Source organism: Danio aesculapii, chromosome 24, assembly GCF_903798145.1.
Source record: "Danio aesculapii chromosome 24, fDanAes4.1, whole genome shotgun sequence".
In the NCBI taxonomy this organism is placed as follows: Eukaryota; Metazoa; Chordata; class Actinopteri; order Cypriniformes; family Danionidae; genus Danio; species Danio aesculapii.
The window spans coordinates 11,922,519-11,949,042 of record NC_079458.1 but is presented as its reverse complement, the minus strand read 5'-3'; the positions used below and the strand labels follow the sequence as shown (position 1 = coordinate 11,949,042).

Genomic DNA, 26,524 nt, shown 5'->3' with positions numbered 1-26,524 from the left:
GGGACTACATTGTACTGTATGTAGTTTTAGCCTAGCCTCATCTACTTATGCCCGTAGCAGAATCCACGTTGCATTCAACCAATCAATCGCCTCCTTCTCGAAAACTCCGCCTACATCTTAGCACGTGACAAGCAACACGCTCACACAACTGTGCTTTATTGTTATTTGATGGTTTTATTGTAAATGAATTGAGGTAAGAGCAAATATCCTTGTTTTATCTTTCCGTCTGCAGTTTATTGTGCCTGACTGTTTATTTGGCCAGCTTGTTTTCTTCATACACATGCGCAGACGTCTTGTCAACTAGGAAGTGCGGTTTCTCCTGCTAGCTACAGTATCAGTGTACTGTAAAAGGTGAATGAGGCTGCTATATATGAGCACAGTTGATCCTTGTCGGCTTTGAAGAGGTCGAATTTCTCTGTTTTGCTTCCATTAACACTTTTATTCATGTCTGTCTGTATAAGTAGATGCCTTCAGGCTGACGCACGAGACAGAAACGTGACCTTGACCCATATATCTCACTTTACTAAAACTAAAACTATCTGGTTTAGTTGTGTCATCAAAACGTGAACTTGAATTTCTGGCGTTATTATTTGTGATTTAGTATATTTGTATTGTCTGTTAGTAAGTCTTTTAGTGCTGGTCTGGAGTCAGTTAAGAGTCGCAGTACTCTTCCTTATCTTTATTTGCAGGTTTTTCAGTAAAAGCTGATTAGACAACAGACTTTTTTTGTTGAGGTAAAGTTGGTTTTATATTCACACATTCGGACTTTATCCTTAATAATATCATTTCAGAAAAGTTCTGAATAGTGAAATGATATTAGCAGCCAATGACTATCAAAGTACAGCTTTGTTTACAGTCATATAAAGTCATGTTGTTTTGAAGTAAACAATATAGGTGTAGTAGCATGTTACAAGTTGTCACTGAACGAACGTGTGAATATAAAACCAACTTTACCTCAGTATTTATTTTTGTATTTTTTATAACATTCTTTTGACTATTATACACTGGATTATAGATGTGAAAAGCTGTGTATTCGGTGTAACTCAAATTATTTTGTAATTTTGTACAAGTCCTGCTTGGTGTTAGGGCATTTACAGTTATCTATAAATCTTCAACCTTTTGTGAGGTAAATTTGGTTTTATTTTCACACATTCACAGATTCTTCCTAATAATATCATTTCAGAAAAATATTCAAATTCTAAATATTGAAATCATATTGGCAGCCAGTGATGATCAAAGTAAAACACTGTTCGCAGTCAAATAAATAGTGCTAATGTTGTTTTGAAGTAAACAATATAGGTATAGTAGAATGCCACAAGCTGTCGTTAAACGAATGTGTGAATATAAAACCAACTGTTCCTCAATATTTATTTTTTAAAAGCAGTTGTAACATGCTTTTGACTATTATGTATTTTATGACTGGATTATAAACTTAAAGAACTATGTATTCTGTAACTCAAATTACCATGGCATTACCATGTTTTTTATTGTATTTATTTATTTTTTTGTACAAGTCTTTCTTGGTTTTAGGGCATTAACGGTTCCGGTTAAAAGTTTGCAAACATTGAAATTTCTAAATGTTTTCTAAAAAGACTCTTATGATCACCACGGCTGCACTTGTTTGATAAAAAAACAGCAACATCATTAAACATTCTTTTAGTTAAAGCACCTCTTTTCTATGTAAACAAATCTTCAACCTTTTGAGAGGTAAATTTGGTTTTATTTTCACACATTCACAGTTTCTTCCTAATAATATCATTCCAGAAAATTATATTTATTATAATTATTAAATTCTGAATATTGAAATCATATTAGCAGCCGATGACTATCAAAGTACAGCATTATTCACAGTCAAATAAATAGTGCTCATGTTGTTTTGTAGTTAACAATATAGGTATACTAGCATCTCACAAGCTGTCACTGAATAATTGTGTGAATATAAAACCATCTTTACCTCAATATTTATTTTTTGAAAAGCAGTTGTAACATGCTTTTGACTATTATGTATTTTATGACTGGATTATAGACTTGAAGAACTATGTATTCTGTGTAACTCAAATTACCATGGTATTACCATGTTTTTGTTGTTTTTTGTACAAGTCTTGCTTAGATTTCTAAATGTTTTCTAAAAGACTCTTATGATTACTAAGGCTGCATTTGTTTGATTTAAAATGCAATAAAAACAGCAACATCATAAAATATTATTTTAGTTGAAGAACCTCTTTTCTATGTAAATAAATCTTCAAACTTACTTAATACCCATTACTACTGTCTCTTATGAATTGAGGTAAAGTTGGTTATATTTTCACACATTCGTTCAGTGACACGGTCCCTGTATTGTTTACCATGGTGCTTCTGTGAATATTCGGTCAGAAATAGCATGCAAGTATGACTTCAAAACAATATTAGCACTAATTGATTGACTGTGAACAATGTTGAACTTTGATAGTCCTTGGCTGCTAAAATAATTTCCCTATTTAGAATTTTCAAAGAATACTTTTCTGAAAATAAAATATTAGGGTGAAAGTCAGAATGTGCGAATATAAAACCAACTTTAGTCTCATAAAGTGCCTCAGAAATTATTATATAGTGCTCATTTACTGCTCTCTTATTATCAGTTATTATGACCTAATCATTAATATTGGTTCTTAAATATTTGCATTTGACTTTTTAGGGCTCTTTATTGAATACAAAATTAAAAATGACACTTTATTTGAAAGAAAATGTTTTGTACAATTATAGTTGTATATCTATTGAGCAATACGTGTCCTTGATCAATAAGGTTTTTAATGGTGATATGTATGATGTATATTTTATGACTGTAAAATAAGCATTTCTGAAGGATCATGTGAGACTGATGAAGACTGCATAAAGTAATGATGCAGAAAATTCTAAAGAGGAATAAATTATGTTGAAAAATTAAAATATGTTCACTTTAAATACATTGTTTAAAATTTTTAATAATATTTCATGATTTTGTATTTCAGCATCATTGAGTTGAAGAGACTTCTGTCAGAAACATTTTTTTAAAAACTACTGCAGTACCATATTTGGATTGTTTGAGAATAAATCTTTGTGAGGCTAGTAGAGCAGTAGAGCAATTCCATGCAAATGTCAACCTTAGCATGAAAAACAAAATGTTTTTTTTCACCAAAAATAACTAAACCCTAAAAGTTTTACAGTACTATAAAAACACTCAAAAATGTCCGTCAACCTTTTAAAACAATTATTTTTGATACACTAAAAGTCACAAAAGTGCCAATTTCACATCGGTCACATCCATAATGTAACGTTTTCCTCAAAAATGTCAAATAAAATAACAAAAAATTTAAAAAACCTTTTAATCAATAGTGAGCCAGCTCTTATCCTTTAGATTAGTGTTATTTCTTTTAGATCGTGTGGTTTAATTCACAGAATTTCTACAAAGTATGTTGTATACTGTAAACTCAGAAATGTTTTTGGTCACATCCACATAACGCATGTGTATTTTCTTCATTGATAATAGAAAATATTCAATTCAATTCACCTTTATTTGTATAGCGCTTTTACAATGTAGATTGTGTCAAAGCAGCTTCACATAAAAGGTCATAGTAAATAGGAACAGTGTAGTTCAGTTTTCAGTGTTTAAGTTCAGTTCAGTTTAGCTCAGTTCAGTGTGGTTGAATAATCACTACTGAGAGTCCAAACACTGAAGAGCAAATCCATCAATGCGCAGCTCTACCGATCCCAAACCATGCAAGCTAGTGGTGACAGTGGCGAGGAAAAAAAAAAAGCAAAAGCTTCACCAGTTGGCGAAAGCGAAGGAAAAAAAAACTCTAAACTAAACAGATAGGTCTTCAATCTAGTTTTGAATTGGGAGAGTGTGTCTGAGCCTCGGACGTTATCAGGAAGGCTATTCCAGAGTTTAGGAGCTATAAATGAGAAAGCTCGATCTCATTTACTAGATATGTTTACAGATTGATATTTTAGTTATTTTGGAAAATATAAACATGTTTAAATATAATGTTAACATTTATACGTTCACTCTAGGCATGGGCCAGTAAAAGTTTCTGGCAGTATGATAACCTTGGATAAAAATAAAAACAGTTTCACGATATTGTGATTATTGCTCTAAAATAAGTTCTTTTTAAATGTCTGGGTCAAAACTTTTTTTCTCCATTGAACAAAATACATTTCATTTTAGGAAACATTTTTAATATTTTGGAACAGTAAACATGTCACGCTAAATAATAAAAATAAATAATTGACTTTTGCTCTTTTCATTAGTTTCAAAAACAGATTTCTTTTTTACACAGATTTATTTAAAAAAAAAAAACATAAAAACGATGCATATACCTTGGGAATGGTAAAACAGAACATTTTTGCAGTTTTTAACCTTGACTTTTGACAAACCGCGGTATACCTTGAAACCGATTATCATCCTATGCCTAGTTCACTGAATTTATGTCTTACGTTTTTACTACAAATGTCATATCCATAGCTCTGAAATTGCTCAGTAATTACAGTCAAGCTCTGAATCATTCATAACCCTGGCAAATTTTGGCTTAAAGTTTTTGTACAAATGTAAATAACCTCTTGTACATTGTCTTATTATCTTTTGGGGGAAGCCTGTGTCATTTCTGGTAAAAAAAAAAATACCAGAAAAATTGAAGAAAACTAACTTAAAGTCAGAATTTGCCAGGGCTATGAATAATTTCGGTCTTGACTGTGTATAGAGCAGGAATAATAAGTATTGAACCCATCATGTTTTTTTTCCTGGGAATAACATTTCTAAAGAAGCTATTTTGGATTCAGGTCAGGTGATTGGCTGGGCCATTCTACAGCTTGATTTTCTTTCTCTGAAACCATTTGTGAGTTTCCTTGGCTATGTTTTGGATCATTGTCTTGCTGAAATGTCCACTCTGGTTTCATCCTCATCATTCTGATAATGTAGAAATTGGACTGAAAGAGCTGATATTTATTTACAACGGTAAAGGGCAGAGGGTTGATAAATAACTTCTGAGATTTCAGCTGCTGTCTGGGCTTTCACTGCCTTTCTACACCTCCCTTTCTTCATGTGTTCAATACTTTTTCCCTGTGTCATTTAATTTTATTTTGCATAACTTAATTTGTATACTAATTAGATTAGCTTTCTTTGCATATATGGATTTATTTGGTTGTTACCAACATCCGGGGAACATTTCAAGGGCACCTTTAGAAATATGTTTTCTGAGAAAAATGGTGACGTGTTCAATACTTATTTAATTCCAGGCTCTCATGAAGATGTGGATTGTACTGCTGCTGCTCTTAATACATTCAGAGACAGTAATTTGCTACAGTGATGGAAACGTTGAAGCGGCTTGTGAGGACATGACACCTCAACATGGTTATGATCCCAAAACCACAGATCCACCTTTCATCATCACAGCAGACAAATCCCAGTTCAGCCCTGGAGATGAAGTCAAAGGTACAAACACTGTATTTTTCTATACTCATCAGCTTTTTATAGATTGCACTGACAAAACAAACTAACTAACTAAATAAATATAACCTGTTTGTTCATTTCCACAGTCACATTAACAATGGGGTCTTCAGAAGGCAAAAAGTACTTCAAGGGATTCCTCATAGAAGCAAGGAATGCTGGAAATCTCGATGAACTTGTTGGATCATTTAAGTTAATCAATCCTGACCTATCTCAGCTTCTGAGGTGCAACAATAAAAGGGTTTGTGAATGCAATTATCTTTTATTCTGAAGAAAATACATTTGCCCGTTTTGGTGGCATGGTGGCTCAATGGTAGCACTGTCACCTCACAGCAAGAAGGTCGCTGGTTCGAGTCCCAGCTAGGCCAGTTGGCATTTCTGTGTGGAGAAACTAAACTGGCCGAAGTGTGTGAGTGTGTGTGAATGTGTGTATGGATGATTCCCAGTGCTGGCTTGCAGCTGGAAGGCCATCCAATGCGTACAAACATATGGTGGAATAGTTGACGGTTCATTCTGCTGTGGCAACCACTGATAAATAAGGGACTAAGCCGAAGGAAAAGGAATGAATTAATGAAAATTTTTATTTTTTTAAAAATCAAAATTGTTTTTAAAGCACCAAAATAATAAAAAGGCAATACTGCTTTTTTTATTTTTTAATTCATACATTAGAATGTGTCTAAGCAAAAAATAATGAATATCATACAGTACATGTTTATCATAATTTAAAGAAGAAATGCACTAACGGGGTGTCTGCGGCATTTTAGAAAGTATTAAAAGTTGATAAATCAGTGTAGAGAAATTTAAGGCCTTTAAAAAGTATAAAAAAGTCTTAAATGCTATTTTGCAAGGTATAAAATATTATATAATGTTTGATTATGCAATGTATGGTTGTACTCTAAGGTTTGTCTGAATTCAATCTGCAAATATCAGGATGCTGTGTAGTTTATGAAATTAATGAAATCCTACTAGATTTGATGTCATGTTGCTTTGTTTACTGCAGCAACCAAGGCAACACCATTATTTCTGCAGTTCTATAGGCACCAACCTGCTGAATTAGCTAGATTTAATAGGTTTTATTCAGTAAATGAATACTGTTTTAGTTTTGGATTAGTTTCTTACAATAATATTTAGTAAATACACTGTAAGTTAAAATCTCATCAGTGTTTCCGTTTGAAACTTAAGTGGTTTTAAGGTCTTAAAATATATGGAAAGAGTCTTAAAAAGGTTTTAAAAGGTATTAAGTTTCACTTTCTGATTCCTGTATATACTTTGACTAAAATGTTATTCAATGTTGTATATTAAAAAATCTCAGGCATAATCAGAACATCATTTGATGACATACAGTATTAAAACACTAACATAATTATTTATAGTAATTTTTAATATTTATATTATTTCACTATTCTTTAAATCACTAGCATTGGTCAATTTGTTAACTATAATATGAACCTATGTGAAATATAAAATCATGAAATAGTATTCAAATGTTAAACAACTGTTATTTAAAGTGAATAGATTTAATTTTACAACACAATTTATTCATAATTTATAAGCTAAATTTTACATCATTACTACAGCCTTCGTGCTTCAGAAATCCTTCACATAAGCTGAATTGTCAGTCATAGTATACATATTTTTGTCAAATAAGTTTTTTATTGAAGACACAGATTCAGAAAGATGAGGATTCTCTGATTTACATATTTTTTCCACATACAACATAGGCAAAGCAAAGAAATAAGAAAAGGAAAAACAATGAGAATCATAATAATAAATAAACAAGCCACCCACATAACCAGCGGTGGATTTAACCAGTAAGCAAGGTAAGTGGGTGCTTAGGGCCCCAGGAAATCTGGGAGCCCCCAATGAATATCTAGAAGTGTAATTTATACCTATAAACTATATATAACATTATTTTCTATCATATTTTGTATGGTGAGAGTCAAACAAATAGTTTTAACATAATTAAATGTTATTTAATATAAAATAAAATGTAATATTATTATAAAAATGTAATGTTATGTAATAATAATATTATAAAATAAAATATTATTACATCTGCACAAATTTGTCCACCACCCCCAATCATGTAGCAGTCCAGCAGTCGAAGTTAATTAAAAAAATACCTTTTTTTTGTTGTAAATTCTTTTTAATAAAAACTAAATATTTAAAATGTAGAGATTGCATTAAAATAAAATGTAGAAAAGAAGTTTGAGTGACATAAATAAAGTTAAATAAATATAAATGGAATAAAAGTAGAAAGGGTGCATTTTACGGCCCCCAAATTACTAAATCTCCTCCTGCACATAACAAGCCATTTTCAGAAAAAGGAACTTGTTAATGAAGACCTGTTTGAACAACAAGTATGTTGACAAAGCAAATTAAAACACTACAGATGCGTTATTCCACAAGGTTTTTTCAAGGTAACAGATAAAAGGATATCAAATTGCTTGAGTTTTATTTTCAAATAATACCTAATTCGCTCCAAATGTAACATAGAGGTAATTTCTCCAAGCCACAGTTTACCAGTCATAATATATTTATGATAATATATACAAATTACCTAATTCTTATTAATCAAGGGCACAAATTGCTTAATACACTGAAAAAAAATATTCAAAGATGATTGCTTGGATTTACTAACATTTTTTACGTTAAGTGGTTGTAAACAATTTATTTAGGCTGAATTTAAACAAACATATTAAGTTGAATATTATTAAATTTAATTTGTTTGTTTAAATTCAACACAAATAAATTGTTTGCAACAATTTTGTATGCAACACTTTTTTCAGTGTAGTTAAAAATTTCAGATGCAAAAACGTTTAAGTGCCATCTGAAATTTCCAATGAAAATAAAACATTTTCTCAGCCTCCTTTGTTTATGTTAAGAAAATATACCTTAAAGACCAGGAAAAGGACTTATTATTTGCCATAAAAGTGATATTACTGAACATACACAGTGAGCCTGATAGAAATGCTCATTTTAGAGGAACATTTTAGATGGCATTTAGAGGTTTTTGGATCTAAACTCTTCAGTTATAGACAATTATAATTGTGCCAAATATTTTTGTCTTTCAAATAAAGTATAAATTTTTATTTTATGTATAAGTATTTGTAAAACATTAATATGTCCACTTTTTATTTTATGCCACTTAGTAAGTGCCAAATAGTCAGAATAAGTATAATAGTCTTAGTATAATATAATAGTCTGCTCACGCTCATGCCATCAAACAGGCGGTACCGAAGCCCGAGGAGCAGATCAGTGTGGTTTTGTGACAGTTTTTGTTCTGTTATTATTAGACTTTTGCGTTAGACCACATTTTAAATATTACTGATAGCCAGAATGTAATAATAAATGCAGAAAGAGTTAAATTAGCACATAATGTATATAACAAACTGTGCAATAAGTATTTAAGTATTTAGTCATTCCTTTCTGTGATTTTAAATTGGTTTATATATATATATATATATATATATATATATATATATATATATATATATATATATATATATATATATATATATATATATATATATTTCTGAAATTACAAAAGCTTATTTATTATGTTTTCTGATGTTTTTATGTTCTTGCTGGGTGTAGATGTAATGTCAGTTCATCTACTGTGATGTTTTGAGTGACAAAGGAAACTGAACTGAAACTGAACTGATAAATATGTTGTTTCAATTTTACATAAATATGATTTTTGCTAAATGATTATGGAATTTTATGTCTCTCATATTTTAGTATCATATTATATTTTCACGAAAGTTATTTTAAACCATAAATTACTTCTGCTTACATGTTATGTTTTTTTGTTTACAAACTCAGTGTTTAAAATGTGAAAAATGTCATGCAAACTGCATCAAAATCACTTATTTGTCCCATACTCTGTATTACCTTCATGTATTCATTATTGTCTCAATTTAACCAAGTACTTTTATGAATAAACAATGACCCAAATAAAAATTTCCCTAGATAAATGCACTATAAATAAATATTTACAGAACTCTGCTGTGAGTCATACCAGTGGCCATCACAAGACTGAGGTCCAGGTGATCTGGGTTGCACCGCCTGACTCTCCTTCCAGTGTGCAGTTTCTGTAAGTACTCAATCTTTTGTTTTATTTTTATTTTACAAATCTTCTATGTACCAAAGTTGTTGTTTTTTTTCTCTTTGCATTCAGGTTAACTGTTGCCCAAGGCATGCATGATTATTGGGTGAAGATTCCAGGTCCACTTGTGTCCCAAAATGGTGTTGCTCCTTCATCACAAACTACTCTTGGAGGTTCCATTCAAAGCGAAACCACAACTTCCTCCATACTGTCACGTCCAGTGAGTCAAATTAGTGTGACATTTTCAGGCTTATAATAATCGGGATCCACTTGTTGTCGTGACATATGGAATAATTTTTTTTTTAAATCCAAGCCTTTTCTCATTTATATTGAGAAATATCTCTATGATCACTGTTTAGTCCAACATTGGCTCATTGGAAATACAGCTGAAGTCAGAATTATTAGTCCCACTGTGTATTTTTCCCCAGTCTCTGTTTAAAGAAGATTTTTTCAACAAATTTCTAAACTTAATAGTTTTAATTACTCATCTCTAATAACTGATTTTTTTATAATTTTTTTTTCTTTGCCATAATGACAGTAAATAATATTTGACTAGAGATTTTTAAAGATACTAGTATTCAGCTTAAAGTGACATTTAAAGACTTAACTAGGTTAATTAGGCAAGTCATTGTATAATGATGGTTTGTTCTGTAGACAATCAATAGTAAAATATTGCTTAAGGGGTTGAATAATATTGACCTTAAAATGGTTTAACAAAACTTAAAAACTGCTTTTATTCTAGCTAAAATCAAACAAATAAGTCTGTCTTCAGAGGAAAAAATAGTATAGAAAATACTGTGAAAAAGCCCTTGCTCTGTTAAACATCATTTGAGAAATATTTGAAAAAGAAAAAAAAAATTCACAGGAGGGATGTTCATTTTACTTCAACTGTTTGTGTTCTAATCTATAGTAATGTCCCATGAAAGTTCACTGAAGAGCTTTATAAATGTTAAGACTATCAATGAAAAAAAATGTATTCATATTTAAATCCTAATGTAATAGCTCAATCATTGTTTTGTCTGCATGTTAGTAGCTGAACAGTGTCAAGAAACATTGCTTTTACCTTAGAAAAGTCATTAAATGAGCTACAGAAGAGCTTTCTGCTAAATGCTAAACTGCATAAATACTTTTTTCAGATTTATTTTATTTAGTCCTACTCAAAGTTAGACTATGTTCTTTTCTGTTAACCTTCAGACATCTGGAATATTAAAATGTAATGTTATTTATTTATTATACTTTTGATTATTTTCTTTGAAAACCAAGACAAAATTGTGAAAAAATTGTCTGTTTAATTCATGCTATGGTTTAAAAAAATAGCTAATTATATGGAGGAAAACAGAAGAAACGGATTTGGTATTTATTATTCGGTATTTGGTATTCGATATTCGGTGTTCACCCAAGTGCTTAATTATGCTTTGATCAACAATTTTCATTTTAGTTCATCAATATAAACAATGTTATGTTTATTTTTTTATTGTGTGCACTTAAGTTCCTGATGATGTTATTGTTTAGCTTCAAAATGCATTTTGCTATTTTTGCAATTTTTGCAATTATGTTAATTTAAGGTATATTTAGATCTGATAAAATATATGACTAAGTTGCAAATCCTCATTAGTTGACACATGGTAATCATGCGGTTATTCATAATTAAATGTTTTACTCCATTGACATCCCTAATTATTATTCAAATTCAGTGATCAATTTAGCAAAAAGAGAACTAAAATTTTGTGCATTTTAACATGGTAGGGAGCAGATGTACATTTTCTTTCATACCAACAAAAATTTGGAAAAAACACTTTTATGAAAATAAAAATGTCATCGGAACAGCTTTACGAACGATTTACACTAAAATAGTTTCATGAATGATGCACTGTTAGCATTTACTGTATTAGCAGCATTTATTGTTCACTTGTGGCATCTGACACCGACACATGATGTCAAATAGTACTCGTTAATTTCTCTTCAGTTCACATCTGAGGGCTGTGGAATCGAGAAGTCCTGTTTGAGAGATCCAGAGGGCTGTGAGCCACAAAATGATGCTGCGTGTCACTTCCTGTCCTTCAGAGCAGAGGGTAATAGTGTGATGTTTGAGCTCAGTGGACCTGCAGAAGGATATGTCTCCTTTGCCTTATCACTGGACAAATGGATGGTAAATTCAATATTTATTTAATATAACGTATGTACAGACATTTTTAATAATGGAATATTTCACATATGTTTTCTTATTGTATAATATTTAAGTGAAGACTAAGTGATTTTTGTTTTATTCCATAAGCTTTCCAATAAAATAACAAAAAGTGTCATGTTTCCAAAGCGAATATATTTATTTTTGGACACTTTACTATTGTTGTACTAATACTTTTGTTATCAGATTTTAGAGAATAAAACGAATATTAACATAATGGCTGTGTATATGTACAGTATATATAAAAATATATATGCAATTTTGTTTTAATTGTAGTTAATTTAGATTTTAGTCAGTTGGTTTTGTCATTTTTATTATCTTTAAAATAAATAATAGAAAGAAATAGTGATTTCCTTGTTCTTGTTCTTCTTCTTCTTGTTATTATTATTATTGTTGTTTTTTTATTTATTTTTTATTCTTTATCCAATAGCATGCCTTAGCATAAACAATGTGTTGTTGTTTTCAGGGGAACGATGACGTTTATCTGTGCATTAGAGACTCAGACAGAGTTGACATCAAGGCTGCGTATGTTGTTGGACGAACTCACCCACAAATCTCCTCACAGGTATCCTTACATTGTGAAAATGTCAAGCAAGTTGCTCAAGGATAGTTTACATTTAACAAATGCACCCTCATGTCACTCAAAATCTAAAAACATGCTCTTTTAATATATTCACTTTCAGGCTATCCAAAATATATGTGACCTTTTTTCTTCAGTTGAACATTAAAGAAGACTTTTAGGTAAAATTGTGCTATTTCGTGACTCATAAAATGCAAGTAAATGGATATTGACAATTTGAGAGTCCAAAAAAATAACATACAGTACATATACTCCTGATGATATATCGAGGTCTTATGAAAAAATACCATATACAAAAAATTCCCCAATAAAACATACCATAGTAATTTATTGTAAACAATGTAGTGTTTTTGAACAATACTATAGTAAAGTCCTTGAATTAATCTTTTATGATAATTAATTCAAATATAACTGATATGGTAATTCTGTACAACCACTATAGACTGTAGGGTATATTATACTACAATACACTACAGTTTTGCAGTAGTAAAAACTACTGCTGGGCAAAGATTTATCATTAATAATCACACCCAAAATAAAATTTTCTGAATTATTAGCCCCCTTTTATTTATTTATTTATTTATTTTTTTAAATTTCCCAAATTATGTTTAACAGATCAAGGACATTTTCACAGTATGTCTGATTTATGTCTGATGTCTGATCAGAAAGTCTTATTTGTTTTATTTCAGCTAGAATAAAAACTGTTTTTAATTTTTTAAAAATCATTTTAAGGTCAAAATTACTAGCTCCTTTAAGCTATGAATTTTTATAGTATACAAAACAAACCATCGTTATACAATAACTTGCCTAATTACCCTAACCTGCCTACTTTACCTAATTAACCTTGTAAACCTTGAAATGTGACTTTAAGCTGCATAGAAGTGTCCTGAAAAATATCTAGTAAAATATTATTTACTGTCATCATGGCAAAGATAAAATAAATCAGTTATTAGAAATGAGTTATTAAAACTATTATGTTTAGAAATGTGTTAAAAAAATGTTCTTTCCATTAAAAAGAAATTGGGGAAAAAAATAAACAGGGGGACGACAAATTCAGGGGGCTAATAGTTCTGACTTCAACTGTATATATGTATATATATACACACACATATACACACAGATGCATACATATATTTGAGAAAGAAAGGTATATTTTGGATTTGATTAATCTCGATTAATCTTTGCCCAGCGCTACTAAGGGTATACTAGTATACTAAGTATACTACAGTATTTATTACTGTGTTTATCGATTCACTAATTAATGCTACAGTATGCTGCAGCGTTCATTAACAAAGTGTTTTAATGCTATAATGCATAGTGTAAAGCTGCAGTCACACTTGAGATTAAGCTTGCAAAATTCTGTCATACGGCGCTGCGAAAAGGGGTGGGATTAAACAAGTTGATTAAACTTTGCACTGCAGTTAACTGCGAAACTTGACGCATGAACTTGCATTTCCGGTCTGACGCATTCGCGCATATGAATGGAAGTCTATGGGGAGAAAAGTGCAGTGTGATCGCAGCTAAATACTATAAACCATTTCAATGTGGTGATGATAAACATTTCCTTCTTGTTGTCAAACTATTTTAATAACTGTAACACGAAGCAATTCAATCACATCTCAACGTTAAAACAGCTGTCATAACATTATTTATCAATATGTGGGCCTTTTATGATTCTTAAAAGCTATGGAAATTAAAAATGTAAAACAGGAAATACGTTAGGACCATTGTTATTGTTTACATCCCTCAAAATGATCTATAGTGTAGTTCAAAAACAATATAGTATTTACTTTGTATTACTATGGTATTTTTTCATGCAAGTAAAACTGATGTATATTGCAATAATCCCATTTGACTTTTATGTCACGAACCCAAGATGTAGTTCAGTGTTTAAGCAAATACAAAAAAAGGAAAGAAGTTATTATTAAAATAAATTGTGCTTATTTCTAGAATGTTCTGAAAGACAGGGCTTGGAGACTATCAGATGGAGTGATTCAGTGTAGCTTCCGTAGAGAAGTTCATCAGCCGCCTGAAGATCTGAACCGATTCAGCCTGGATCAGATGTACTATCTCTTCATGGCTCACGGTCGTGCTGATGATGGTGAGAGATTGATTTTGTTTGTTATTGTTTGTTCTGAGTGATTCGTGTTGTCAAAGATAGTGTTTTTCTTTCTCTCTCTACAGGACGAACTCATCGACATGACCGGCAACCCCTGATTTCAGCCTCTCAGACAGACATGACGGGATCTCCAAAAGAAATAGGTGGTTCTCGCTCGCCCCTTCTCATCAAATTTCATGGTGAGGCCAAATAATGGAAACTTGGATGTGATTTATACGTGGTAAACTGAGAGGTGTACATACAGTGATTTTTAAATGCGGAAGTAAATTTACTACATACACTCACTAGCCACTTTATTAGGTACACCTTACTAGAATCAGGTTGGATCCCCTTTTGCCTTCAGAACTGCCTTAATGATTTGTGGCGTAGATTCAACAAGGTACTGGAAATTTTCCTCAGAGATTTTGGTCCATATTGACATGACAGCATCACACAGTGAACTCATTGTCATGTTCAAGAAACCAGTCTGATATGATTCGCGTTTTATGACATGGCACGTTATTCTGCTGGAAGTAGCCATCAGAAGATGGGTACACTGTGGTCATAAAGGGATGGACATGGTCAGCAACGATACTCAGATAGGCTGTGGCGTTGACACGATGCTCAATTGGTACTAATGGGCCCAAAGTGTGCCAAGAAAATATCCCCCACACCATTACACCACCATCACCAGCCTGAACCATGGATACAAGGCAGGATGGATCCATGCTTTCATGTTGTTGATGCCAAATCCTGACTGTACCATCCGAATGTCGCAGCAGAAAATGAAACCCATCAGATCAGGCAATGTTTTTCCAATCTTCTTTTGTCCAATTTTGGTGAGCCTGTGTGAATTGTAACCTCAGTTTCCTGTTCTTAGCTGACCGGAGTGGCACCCAGAGTAGTCTTCTGTTGCTGTAGCCCATCTGCCTAAAGGTTGGATGTGTTGTACGTTCAGAGATGTTCTTTTGCATACCTCGGTTGTACTGAGTAGTTATTTGAGTTAAGGCTGATATGAACTAAAAGATTTTTAAAACTGTTATCAAAATATCTATAAAATAAAAGCTAAAGAATAAACTTTACATAATTGTTACTATAATGAAATAATACAATATTACAGTTTTTTGGCTTTTAAAGCTGCATATGTTGACACAGCAAGGCAAGTTTATTTTTTATAGCACATTTCATACACAGTGGCTATTCAAAGTGAATTACATAAACAGGAATAAAAAGTCAAGTATAAGAAAATAAAAACAAATAATAAAAAGGATTAAAAAAAACAGATAAAATGTGTTAAAACAGGTTATAAAAGAATGAAAAAGAAGAGAAAAACATAATAATGCGATCTGTCGGACGTAGCACAACATTGAAGGGGAATAGTTGGCGGTTCATTCCACTGTAGCGACCCCAGATAAATAAGGGACTAAGCCGAAGGAAAATAACTAAATTAATTTATTTAAAAAATCTTTCTCTTATTTGTTCTGTTTGTATTGGCAGGGGCTTTAATGTTGATTGCCTGGACTTCAACAGTCAGTGCTGGGGTCATCATGGCACGATACTTCAAACCCGACTGGCCTGAGCAGAACATTTTGGGGCAGAAGGTCTGGTTTCAGGTGGGCACTGCTTTGTTAAAATGAGGATGTCTGTAGATTTCCAGATGTGACTCATTCTCAGGAGTTTTTGTTTCCGCAGTTACACCGAATTCTGATGAGCCTCACAGTTCTGCTCACTCTGGTCGCCTTTGTTTTGCCTTTTATCTACAGAGGAGGTTGGAGCAAGGTAACACACACATTCAACACACGCAAACACAAGTCTGCTTTACTGTGTCTTTGTGAAGACTTTCCAGAAACATAATGATTTTCTTTATACTGTACATACTATATAAATTGCCCTTACATTCAACACACACACTCAGCTAACACACTCCACACACAACATACACATACACACTCACACACACTCAATATGCACACACTGTTCACACATACTTAAAGCACACTCTCAAAACACTCAACACACACATACCATACACACACAAACACCATGCTCAACATGCACAGTCCATACAAACATGTTGAACACACTAAACACATACTAAAAAGCACACACACACGCCATATACACACTGTATACACACATACACTTAACACATATACACTTAACACATCATACACACAAAAAGGCACACTCAAGATAACACGCACACACTCAACCCACACACACACACACACACACACACAGACTCAACACACACTTCATACTGGCCACACACACTCAACACACTGCACATATTCAACAAACACACATAACATACACACACTTAACACACCACACATGTACACAGACACATTTAACATTCACACACAGACCCAACACTTCTGCGTACGCGCCATACTGTACACACACACTTGACACACTGTACATACTCAATACACACACACATATTGTAACATACACTAACTTGACACATCAGACACATGCACACACATACACACACAATCAACACACTGCACATACTCACCACACCCAATACACACATAATATACACACTTAACACACCACACACACACACATCATGCATACACAGACCCACATTTACGCGCACACTCTCAACACACACCATACTGTACACACACATACTCAACACACCCAACACACACATAACATACACAGACCACACACACTCTCAACATACACACATCGTACACGCACAGACCCCACACATCTGTGCATACACTCAACACACACCATACTGTATAGATGCTCAACACACCACTCATACTCAATGCACCCAACACACACACGCCACAGACCACACACACACACACTCAACATACACACAGAGACCCAACACTTACGTCCACACTCAACACACACCATATTGTTCACACATATACTCAACACACCATGCACACACTTAACCGACCACACACACACACATACACACACACACACACGCACACACATGACCCAACACACATGCGCACATACTCAACAAACATGCACTCAGCACACACACAACATGCACACACACCCACACCCACACACACGCTCAGTTTGCACACACTCAGCAAGCACACACTCAGTGCACACATCGTCCACACGGACACAATTTTGCGCACACACAATACTGTACACACACACACACACACAACAGAAACACATAGTGTAACATACACACACTTAACACATCACACACACGTGCACCTACACATACACACGCACACATAACAAATACACACTTAACACACACTCAACATACACACATCATACACACAGAGCCAACACTTCTGCTACACTCTCAACACACACCATACTGTACACACACACTCAACACACAACACATTCTCACAACATGTAACACACACTTAACACATCACACACACGTGCACCTACACACACACTCAATATACACACACAGCCAACACTTCTGCTACACTCTTAACAACACACCATACTGTACACACACACTCAACACATGCTCACATGTAACACATCACACACACACGTGCACACATAACATATACACACCATACTGTACACACACACACACACACACACACACACACACACTCAACAACACCATACTGTACACACACACACACTCAACACACACTCACAACATGTAACACACACATACTTAACACAACACACACACGAACACATCATAGACACACAGACCCGACAACTTCTGCGCACACACCCAACACACCATACACAGACACACACTCAACACAAACACACTCAACACACACACGTGCACATACTCAACAATCACCCTCAACACACAAGCATTGAACTCACATAACATGTACTCACACACACACATGCTCAATATGCACACAACACACACACACACACACACACACACACACACACACACACACACACACGTCTGCCTATGATGAGTAATCATCATGTCTTAACAGTGTGTCATATTTTCACCCTCTCCATCACACACCTCTGACTGTTCAGCAGCTCTGCCAGTGTGTCAGACCCACATGCTGCCTGCTCAGAATAAATACATTTAAACACACACACACAAGCACATACACACACACACGGTGAATGAACATAAGAAGTGACCCACCATGTGGCATCTTCTTGGCCCTCAATCCAAACAACACCCACTTTTCCTCAGGGAATAATCAAGCAGTGTTGATCAGGTATCTTATTAAGTCTGGCTTATTTGAGCCTCAAGCTGACACGTGTATCCATCCATCCATCCGTACGGCCGAGCATGAGGGACACATTTGTGACTCAACAGGGGCATCTGTGACACCCCTCGTGCCAAGAATCGCTCAAGAGTTTCTGTCCGTGACCAGCAGAGGGCGCCTGTTTCATGCCAATAGTAGACAAACTTGCCCCCGCTCAAAATAAAACCCACCAACCTTGTGCTTTGGCAGACTTTGAGAATCGATTTGCTGTCATTACTTATTACTCATTTAAAGTTCGTCAATCATATTAGTTTAGTATGTACTTCAGGTCAAACAGTTTGGGATTATTACATTTTTTATGTTAACAAGGTATCCGTGGAGTCCTAAAAAGTCTTAAAATTTCTTAAATCTCAAAAGCCAAATTTCAGGCCTCTGAAATTAAATCTACTGAAATATTGTGTTGTAGGTGTTACATTGTTTTTAAACAGCTGTTCATTTTTCTTTGTTCATGTATAGCTACCCAATCTGGCCATTACCACCCATAAAATCAACAACACATCACAATAAAACTTTTAACATTTTATTTAAAAATAGCATTTGATTACTTTCCTTACAGTAACATTTGCTTAAAAGTTCTCTATTTATTTACTGCTGAGGATACAGACCTGACCTACAGTATGTCTTTTTATTATTAAATTATTATTCTTGTAGACTGAAGTAATTGACAGCTGTTTTGTTCTATTCCTGGTAAGGGTTATAGCAGGGATGTCAAACTCAATTCCTGGAGGTCCGCCTGCTCCAATTCCTGCTCCAACACACTTACCTGTAGGTTTCAAACAAGCCTGAAGGACTCAATTCAAAACTTAATTTTGATCAGGTGTGTTTTTATTAGGGTTGGAACTAAACTGTGCAGAGCTGCGGCCCTCCAGGAATTGAGTTTGACATCCTTGTGTTATAGGGTTCGTGAATGGATGTATTTGAAAATGAAAACAATAATATTCAAACAAAAATTATTATTGTATTATTATTATTATTATTTAATTATTATTATTATTTTTTATTAGAATATGCAAGTAGTACACAAAAGGGGATCACATACAAAGAGAACAAAACAACAAAAAACATGAAAACACAATGTGTGCGTGCATGTAAAGGTAACAAGGTGGATAGAACAACCTAAAAAACACACAAACCTAAAAAATTAGGACAACAGTAATAACAACTGACAACAACAACAATAATAATAATAATTATTAATTACAAGTACTACGCCAACTACTACTACAGAAAATTACTAATGTTAAAACCACTACTGCTGCTGCTACTACAGCCACACCGACGACTACAACAATGTCTACTACTACTACTACCACGTCTACTACAACTGATACTACTACAATGACTACTACTATTGATACTACTACAACATCTACTATAACTGATACTTATTGTATTATTAAATGTATTAAATTATAATATTTTTTTGATTAGGCAAGTGAAAATCTTTTCCAACTGGGATATTTGAAAAAATCCTTAGCTTTTAGCTCTGTATAAGTCTAATATTTCATTCATAATACTCTAAATTTAATACTTAAATTTAACTTGGTGAAACCTGCAGAAACCCTGTTAAAATGTGAAAAATGAAGTAAAAAGTGTGTTAAAAACTGTATAATTGTGAAAAAAGGCTCTTTTAAAATTTAAAATGGATACTTTTTTATCGAATGTTGTTTAAAGTATAATTTATTCCTGTGATTTAAAGCTGAATTTTCCTCGTCATTACTCCAGTCTTTAATTTCAAATGTTCCTTCAGAAAACATTCTTATATGATTATCTGCTCCTCAAGAAGCATTAATCATTATTAATTCATTAATTGCTTTATTTGCGTGACTAATATTACAAATGTATTGTCCAAAGCATTTATAAAGTTTACATAAAAAAGAACGTGCATACAGTTATTAGCCTTTTTTTGAGTTCATTAATTCATTCATTTTCTTTTCCGCTTAGTCCCTTTATTAATCTGGGCTCACCACAGTGGAATGAACCTCCAACTTATCCAGCATATGTTTTACGCAGCGGATGCCCTTCCAGCTGCAACCCGTCACTGGGAAACATCCATACACACTCATTCACACACACTTACACTACGGACAATTTAGCCTACCCAATTCACCTGTACCGCATGTCTTTGGGGGAAACCGGAGCACCCGGAGGAAACCCACGCCAACTCCACACCGAAACGCCAGCTGACTCAGCCGCGGCTCGAACCAGCGACCTTCTTGCTGTGAGGCAAACGTGCTACCCACTGCGCCACCGTGCAGCATTTTGATCGAGTATAGGTTTCTTTTAAAATAATAATAATAATAATAATAATAATAATAATAATAATAATAATAATAATAATAAAAATAGATCAATCATACTGATCTAAAACCTTTGTAGTATTATGGCTGAGTATTTGATCAAATAAATTCAGGCTTGGTGAGTGGAATAGGTTTCTTTAAAAAAAATCATACAGATCCAAAACCTTTTTGGTACAGTATTGTAGTATTGAGTCTAATCTGTATTGTGTTGTTCACAGCGGGCAGGAATACACCCGTATTTGGGCTGTGTTGTCATGGCACTGACTCTCATCCAACCTGTCATGGCACTTTTCAGACCTGCACCAGACGCTGCAAGGTAAATTCTAGTGACAATATGAAATACCCAGACTGAACTGATTCAAAAATGGTTTAATGTTATATTTAATACATTTGAATAAAATGTCATTTAAAAAATATAGAAGTTAATTTTGTTTAAAATCTTAATAAAGTGATGTTTAAAATATATTATTAGATATTAAAGTTATTTTAAATTGTAACACTATTTCTTAATTTTACTGTATTTATGATCAAATAAATGCATTACTGTATTTATTAACAACATCACTGTATGACTATCTTTCATCTGTAGACCCTTGACAGAATGTTAAAATACTTCTTTCAAAATAACCCAAAATCTAATTGGTTGAACATAATATTTAATTCAAAATACCTGCAAGTTTGTGATATTTTGGGATATTATATGTTGTTTGAATTGTCATGTAACACTGCTCTCAGGAGATACATCTTCAACTGGATGCATTTTGGAACAGGAACAGCAGCTCAGATTGTGGCTGGTAAGAAACAGTGTTGTCAATTATCTTGAGTAGATAATTATATGGCTCAGATCCTTATTAACAACAGCGCTGACAGCAAAAAAAAGCAGCTTTTTTGGCTCAATAAATTTGAGCAGTAAACACTTTTGCCTAAATTAAATTGTCTGTTTTTTATCATCTTATGTGATTATTTATTATATCAGCTATTTGCATTTTGGTGCATTCGTATAAAGTAGATAATTTTTTTTTTGACTCAGTCCAACCCTTTCACACTGTTTTAAAATCCCTACACGAAACAGTCCTTGACCAATGCACTGTATTTTCATTTTGTTCTCATTTAGTTGTCACTGTCTTCCTCGGGATCCATCAGCAAGCTCTGTTTCTGCCCTCTCCGTGGGCCACAGGACTCCTGGCCTTCACTGTCATCTGGTTTGTGTTGGCAGATTTGGTGCTGGAAATCCATCGAAGGGGGTTTTTACCTGTAGGTCAGTAAACCACCCTCACCCATGTATGTTCTGTTCCTGTACATCCAATCCTCAGCTGTGTCTTTGCAGAGAGGTTGTTTATTGTACTGTAGTAAGTAATGTTGCTTCTGTGCAGGAAATCAATTGTACTGTATGAATCCATTAAATTGTAAAAGGTTTTTTTATTTTTCTGCATTAGTAATCGTCATGTTCTGCTGAATGATAATGAGTTTGAAATGTCAGTGTGTTTTATTATAGAAAAATAAGAGAAAAACAGGCTTTTGTCTTTTAGTTTTTTCCTTTTAGGCTGCATTTAGTTTTTTGTACGTAAGCTGCTGTTGCTAGGGTCAACTTTTTGGAATGTGAATATTTTTTAAATGTTTTGATGCTTTGAGTCACTATTTGAATTTTATTTATTTAATTTAGATTTTTTATTTTTTTAATTAAATATTTCCCAAATGATGTTTAACAGAGCAAGGAAATTTTCACAGTATGTCTGATAATATTTTTTCTTCTGGAGGAAAGTCTTATTTGTTTTATTTTTGCTAGAATAAAAGCAGTTTTTAATTTTTTTAAAAGCCATTTTAAGGTAAAAATTATAAGTCCCTTTAAGCTATATTTTTTTTCGATAGTCTACAGAACAAACCATCATTATACAATAACTTGCCTAATTACCCTAACATGCCTAGTTAATCTAATTAACCTAGTTAAGCCTTTAAATGTCACTTTGAAGTGTCTTGAAAAATATATAGTAAAACATTATTTATCATGGCAAAGATCAAATAAATCAGTTATTAGAAATGAGTTATTAAAACTATTATGTTTAGAAATGTGTTGAAAAAAATACTCTACGTTAAACAGAAATTGGGAAAAAAATAAACAGGGGGGCTAATAATTCTGACTTCAATTGTGTGTATATATATATATATATATATATATATATATATATATATATATATATATATATATATATATATATATCATAAAACTCTGGAATATAAATGTCTTTATGTTTTTAGTCACTATTTATGTGAGTAAATTGTAATTATTTAATAAAAATGTTGTCTATATAGATTTATTCATATTACTTAATACTATTATTTACTGATTTGGTTAAGGATTATTATCACTACCAATCTTTTTTTATTATTCTTAACAATGTTGAAAACACTTATTTATAAATGTTGTTAATTTTGATTTCAAATACATTTAGTAATTGATTTGTTTATGCATATATTGAACGTAATACTCATACTAGAGTACTTAAACAACATATAACATACAGGAAACAAATTAATAGTAATCTTTTCTAATAGAAAAAAATATATATGTATACACACTACCTGACAAATGTCTTGTCGTCGAACCCGGTTGTAAGAGCAACAAATAATAACTTGACTTCTAGTTGATCATTTGGAGAAGTGGCAGAAGGTCGATTTTTCAGATGAATTCTCTGTTGAACTGCATTCCAATCATAACGAATACTGCAGAAAACCTATTGGATCCTGCATGGACCCAAGATTCTCAAAGAAATCAGTCAAGTTTGGTAAAGGTAAAATCATGGTTTGGAGTTACATTCAGTATGGGGTGTGCGAGAGATGTGCAGAGTGGATGGCAACATCAACAGCCTGAGGTATCAAGACATTTGTGCTGCCCATTACATTACAAACCACAGGAGAGGTCAAATTGTTTCGCAGGATAGAGCTCCTTCTTATACTTCAGCCTCCACAATAAAGTTCCATGAAAGCAAAGAAGTTCAAAGTGCTCCAGGATTGGCCAGCCCAATCACCAGACATGAACATTATTGAGCATGTCTGGGATAAGTTGGAGGAAGCATTGAAGATAAATCCAAAGAATCTTGATGAACTCTGAGAGTCCCGCAGGAAAGCTTTCTTTGCCATTCTAGATGACTTTATTAAAAAGGTATTTGAGTCATTGCAGAGATGTATGGATGCAATCTTCCAAGCTCATGGGAGTCATACACAATATTAATTCGTTTTCCACAGCAGCATGACTTTATATTCTATACTGGACATTATTTCTGTTAAGTGACAAGACTTTTGTCTAAGCAAAGTCAGATCTTACTGTCCTAATTAAATAATTAAAAATCAAGACATCATCATATTTATTATGGTAAAATAAGCATAATCTAGAGGTCTTTGCCTTCATATAAGCCACTTCTGATACCAAATAATCAATTAGAAGTCAAGTTATTAATTGTTGTTCTTGAAACTTGGATAGACGACTTTTGTCAGGTAGTGTATATACAGTAGAAGCAAAAACATAATTTTCAACCATTGATAATATCAAGGACCATTATTATTAATTTAGCACCAAAAATAACTAATATTTGCTGAATTTCTGAATTCAATTTATATAAATCCTCCCCAATCCTATGGAGATGTAATAATTATTGTCATATTATTATTATTATTGTTTATGTTATTATCTTGCACATTCACAAAGGATGGTCATGTTTTTACGCCAGTATAATGATACATAATATAACATAAGATCATATAATATTATCATTATTAATCCCAGTGCTGTTTTTGTCCATATGTTTTTAGGTAAATATTTTAAAAACGTCAAAATCTACACAGAGCATATTAATTCTGAGGACAAAGAGGAGGTTGTGTTTGTTCCTGACCAGAGTGAGACTCTTAGCAATGTGAGTTGAGTTTGTACAGTATTTACTCCATCATAACAAACATCTACATATTAATATTACATTCTTAATCATCCATTCCATTTTCTCTTTCTGTTTTCCAGGAATCCCTTTTTAAAAATGTAGTGCTGGCTGTTTATCTCTGTGGAAATCTGGGATGCCTGTGTGTTTTCCTTTGGACCATCATTGCATTATGACAAACTCCCAGCATTCACATCCACATTTAGTCTCTGGTAATTTCACCAATTGTGTCTAATTTATAACAACCAAAGACATACGGAGCAAGATTGAATTATGACAGACCAAGTGTCAAATTTATGGGGATATATTTATAGGGGATAGTTCACCCAAACATGAACATTTTGCCATCATTTACTCAACCCTATGGAAGTCAGCGGCAACTAGCATTTTTCAAAGTATCTTCTTTTGTGTTTAACAGAAGAACGAAACTGATTAAGGTTTAAAAACCACATGAGGGAGAATAAATGATTAGGGTTTTTTTTTGGTGAACTATCCCTTGAAGTAGAATGTAATAGATGTAATTGTTATTTTAGAGTTATGGATTTTGTTTAATTTAAAATTGTGTTTTCCTTTGGACCATCATTGCATTATGACAAACTCCCAGCATTCATTTCCACATTTAGTCTATGGCACTTTCACCAATTGTGCCTAATTTATAACAATCAAAGAAATACGGAGCAAGATTGAATTATGACAGGCCAAATGTAAAATGTATGGGGATTTATTAAAGGGATAGTTCACCCAAAAATCTAAATTCTGCCATCATTTACTCAACCCTATGGAGTTCAGTGGCAACCAGCATTTTTCAAAGTATCTTGTGTGTTCAACAGAAGAAAGAAACTCATTAAGATTTAAAAACCACATGAGGGAGAATAATTGATTAGGTCATTTTTTTCGTGAACTATCTATTTATGTAGAATATAATAGAATTATTAGTTTAGATTTATAGATTTTGTCTAATTTAAAATTTCATTTCTAGACTGCTGATGTACAAATCAATTTATTTTTATTTTTATAAAATTTTTATAATATTTTGACAATTATGTATACAATTATTTGTAAAATAACTACTGCTTCTTTTAAATTCTGCTCCTGATTTTGTCTTTCCGTTATTTGTCTTTTGCCTCTTTATCTATAAAAATTTCCTTTGTATCTCCGACAGTCAGTGTTTAGTTTACAGATCAAGCAAAATTACACCAGTCCTGACTCTGTGATTGTCTTTTTATGAACTTAAAATTATGTTTTTGAACACCTTGTTTTGGATGAAGATTTCTGAAAGTATTTCATATTGATTTGTCGACTCCAATCAGAAACTGAAGTGCCTGATAAAGACTGTTACTATTGCCTGAAGTGTAAACATTCTTTTGCACATGCAGTGAATACAGAGGTGTATTTTTTTTTTACAAAGATGTTTTTTTTTTCATATGAAGTGGACCATTTATTATGGTTTTTACGCAAATTACAACTTGTGTCAAATAAATATTTTCCAGTTAAGCTTTATTTTCAAGAATCTATTTTTTGCAATATTCTGTTCTGTGCATTTTAGCTGTTTTTGATCATAAGCACCAGCAGTAGCGGCGCATGCTTAACTGGCCACCATATCTCATTAGATGTGACATGCTTCATACAGGCTTCAAATCTGAAGGAAT

At 32.9% G+C, this 26,524-nt stretch overlaps 1 protein-coding gene across 2 annotated transcripts; it reads left to right on the top strand.

The window, feature by feature from the left end:
• Positions 1-116: 116 nt before the first annotated feature.
• On the top strand, positions 117-26,369 carry frrs1b (ferric-chelate reductase 1b). 2 transcript variants are annotated; one of them, XM_056450860.1, is made up of 16 exons: positions 117-193; positions 5,251-5,446; positions 5,551-5,702; positions 9,463-9,557; positions 9,642-9,789; positions 11,536-11,718; positions 12,221-12,319; positions 14,285-14,435; positions 14,519-14,632; positions 15,930-16,045; positions 16,125-16,211; positions 21,168-21,265; positions 21,685-21,743; positions 22,064-22,207; positions 24,757-24,857; positions 24,959-26,369. In XM_056450860.1, the coding sequence occupies exons 2-16, from the start codon at positions 5,257-5,259 to the stop codon at positions 25,049-25,051; spliced, it is 1,830 nt and encodes a 609-aa protein (XP_056306835.1). In that variant the 5' UTR covers positions 117-193; positions 5,251-5,256; the 3' UTR covers positions 25,052-26,369. The 2 variants fall into 2 exon arrangements, with proteins under 2 accessions (XP_056306835.1, XP_056306836.1); XM_056450861.1 differs by lacking the exon at positions 117-193 and adding an exon at positions 288-351.
• Positions 26,370-26,524: the final 155 nt, after the last annotated feature.

Excerpts from the sequence above, each read along its gene's own strand:
- frrs1b (XM_056450860.1), top strand. The coding sequence starts at position 5,257 with ATGAAGATGTGGATTGTACTGCTGCTGCTCTTAATACATTCAGAGACA. Across the intron at positions 11,719-12,220 it reads TATCACTGGACAAATGGATG|GGGAACGATGACGTTTATCT; the intron begins GTAAATTCAATA and ends TGTTGTTTTCAG. Across the intron at positions 16,046-16,124 it reads GGCAGAAGGTCTGGTTTCAG|TTACACCGAATTCTGATGAG; the intron begins GTGGGCACTGCT and ends TTGTTTCCGCAG.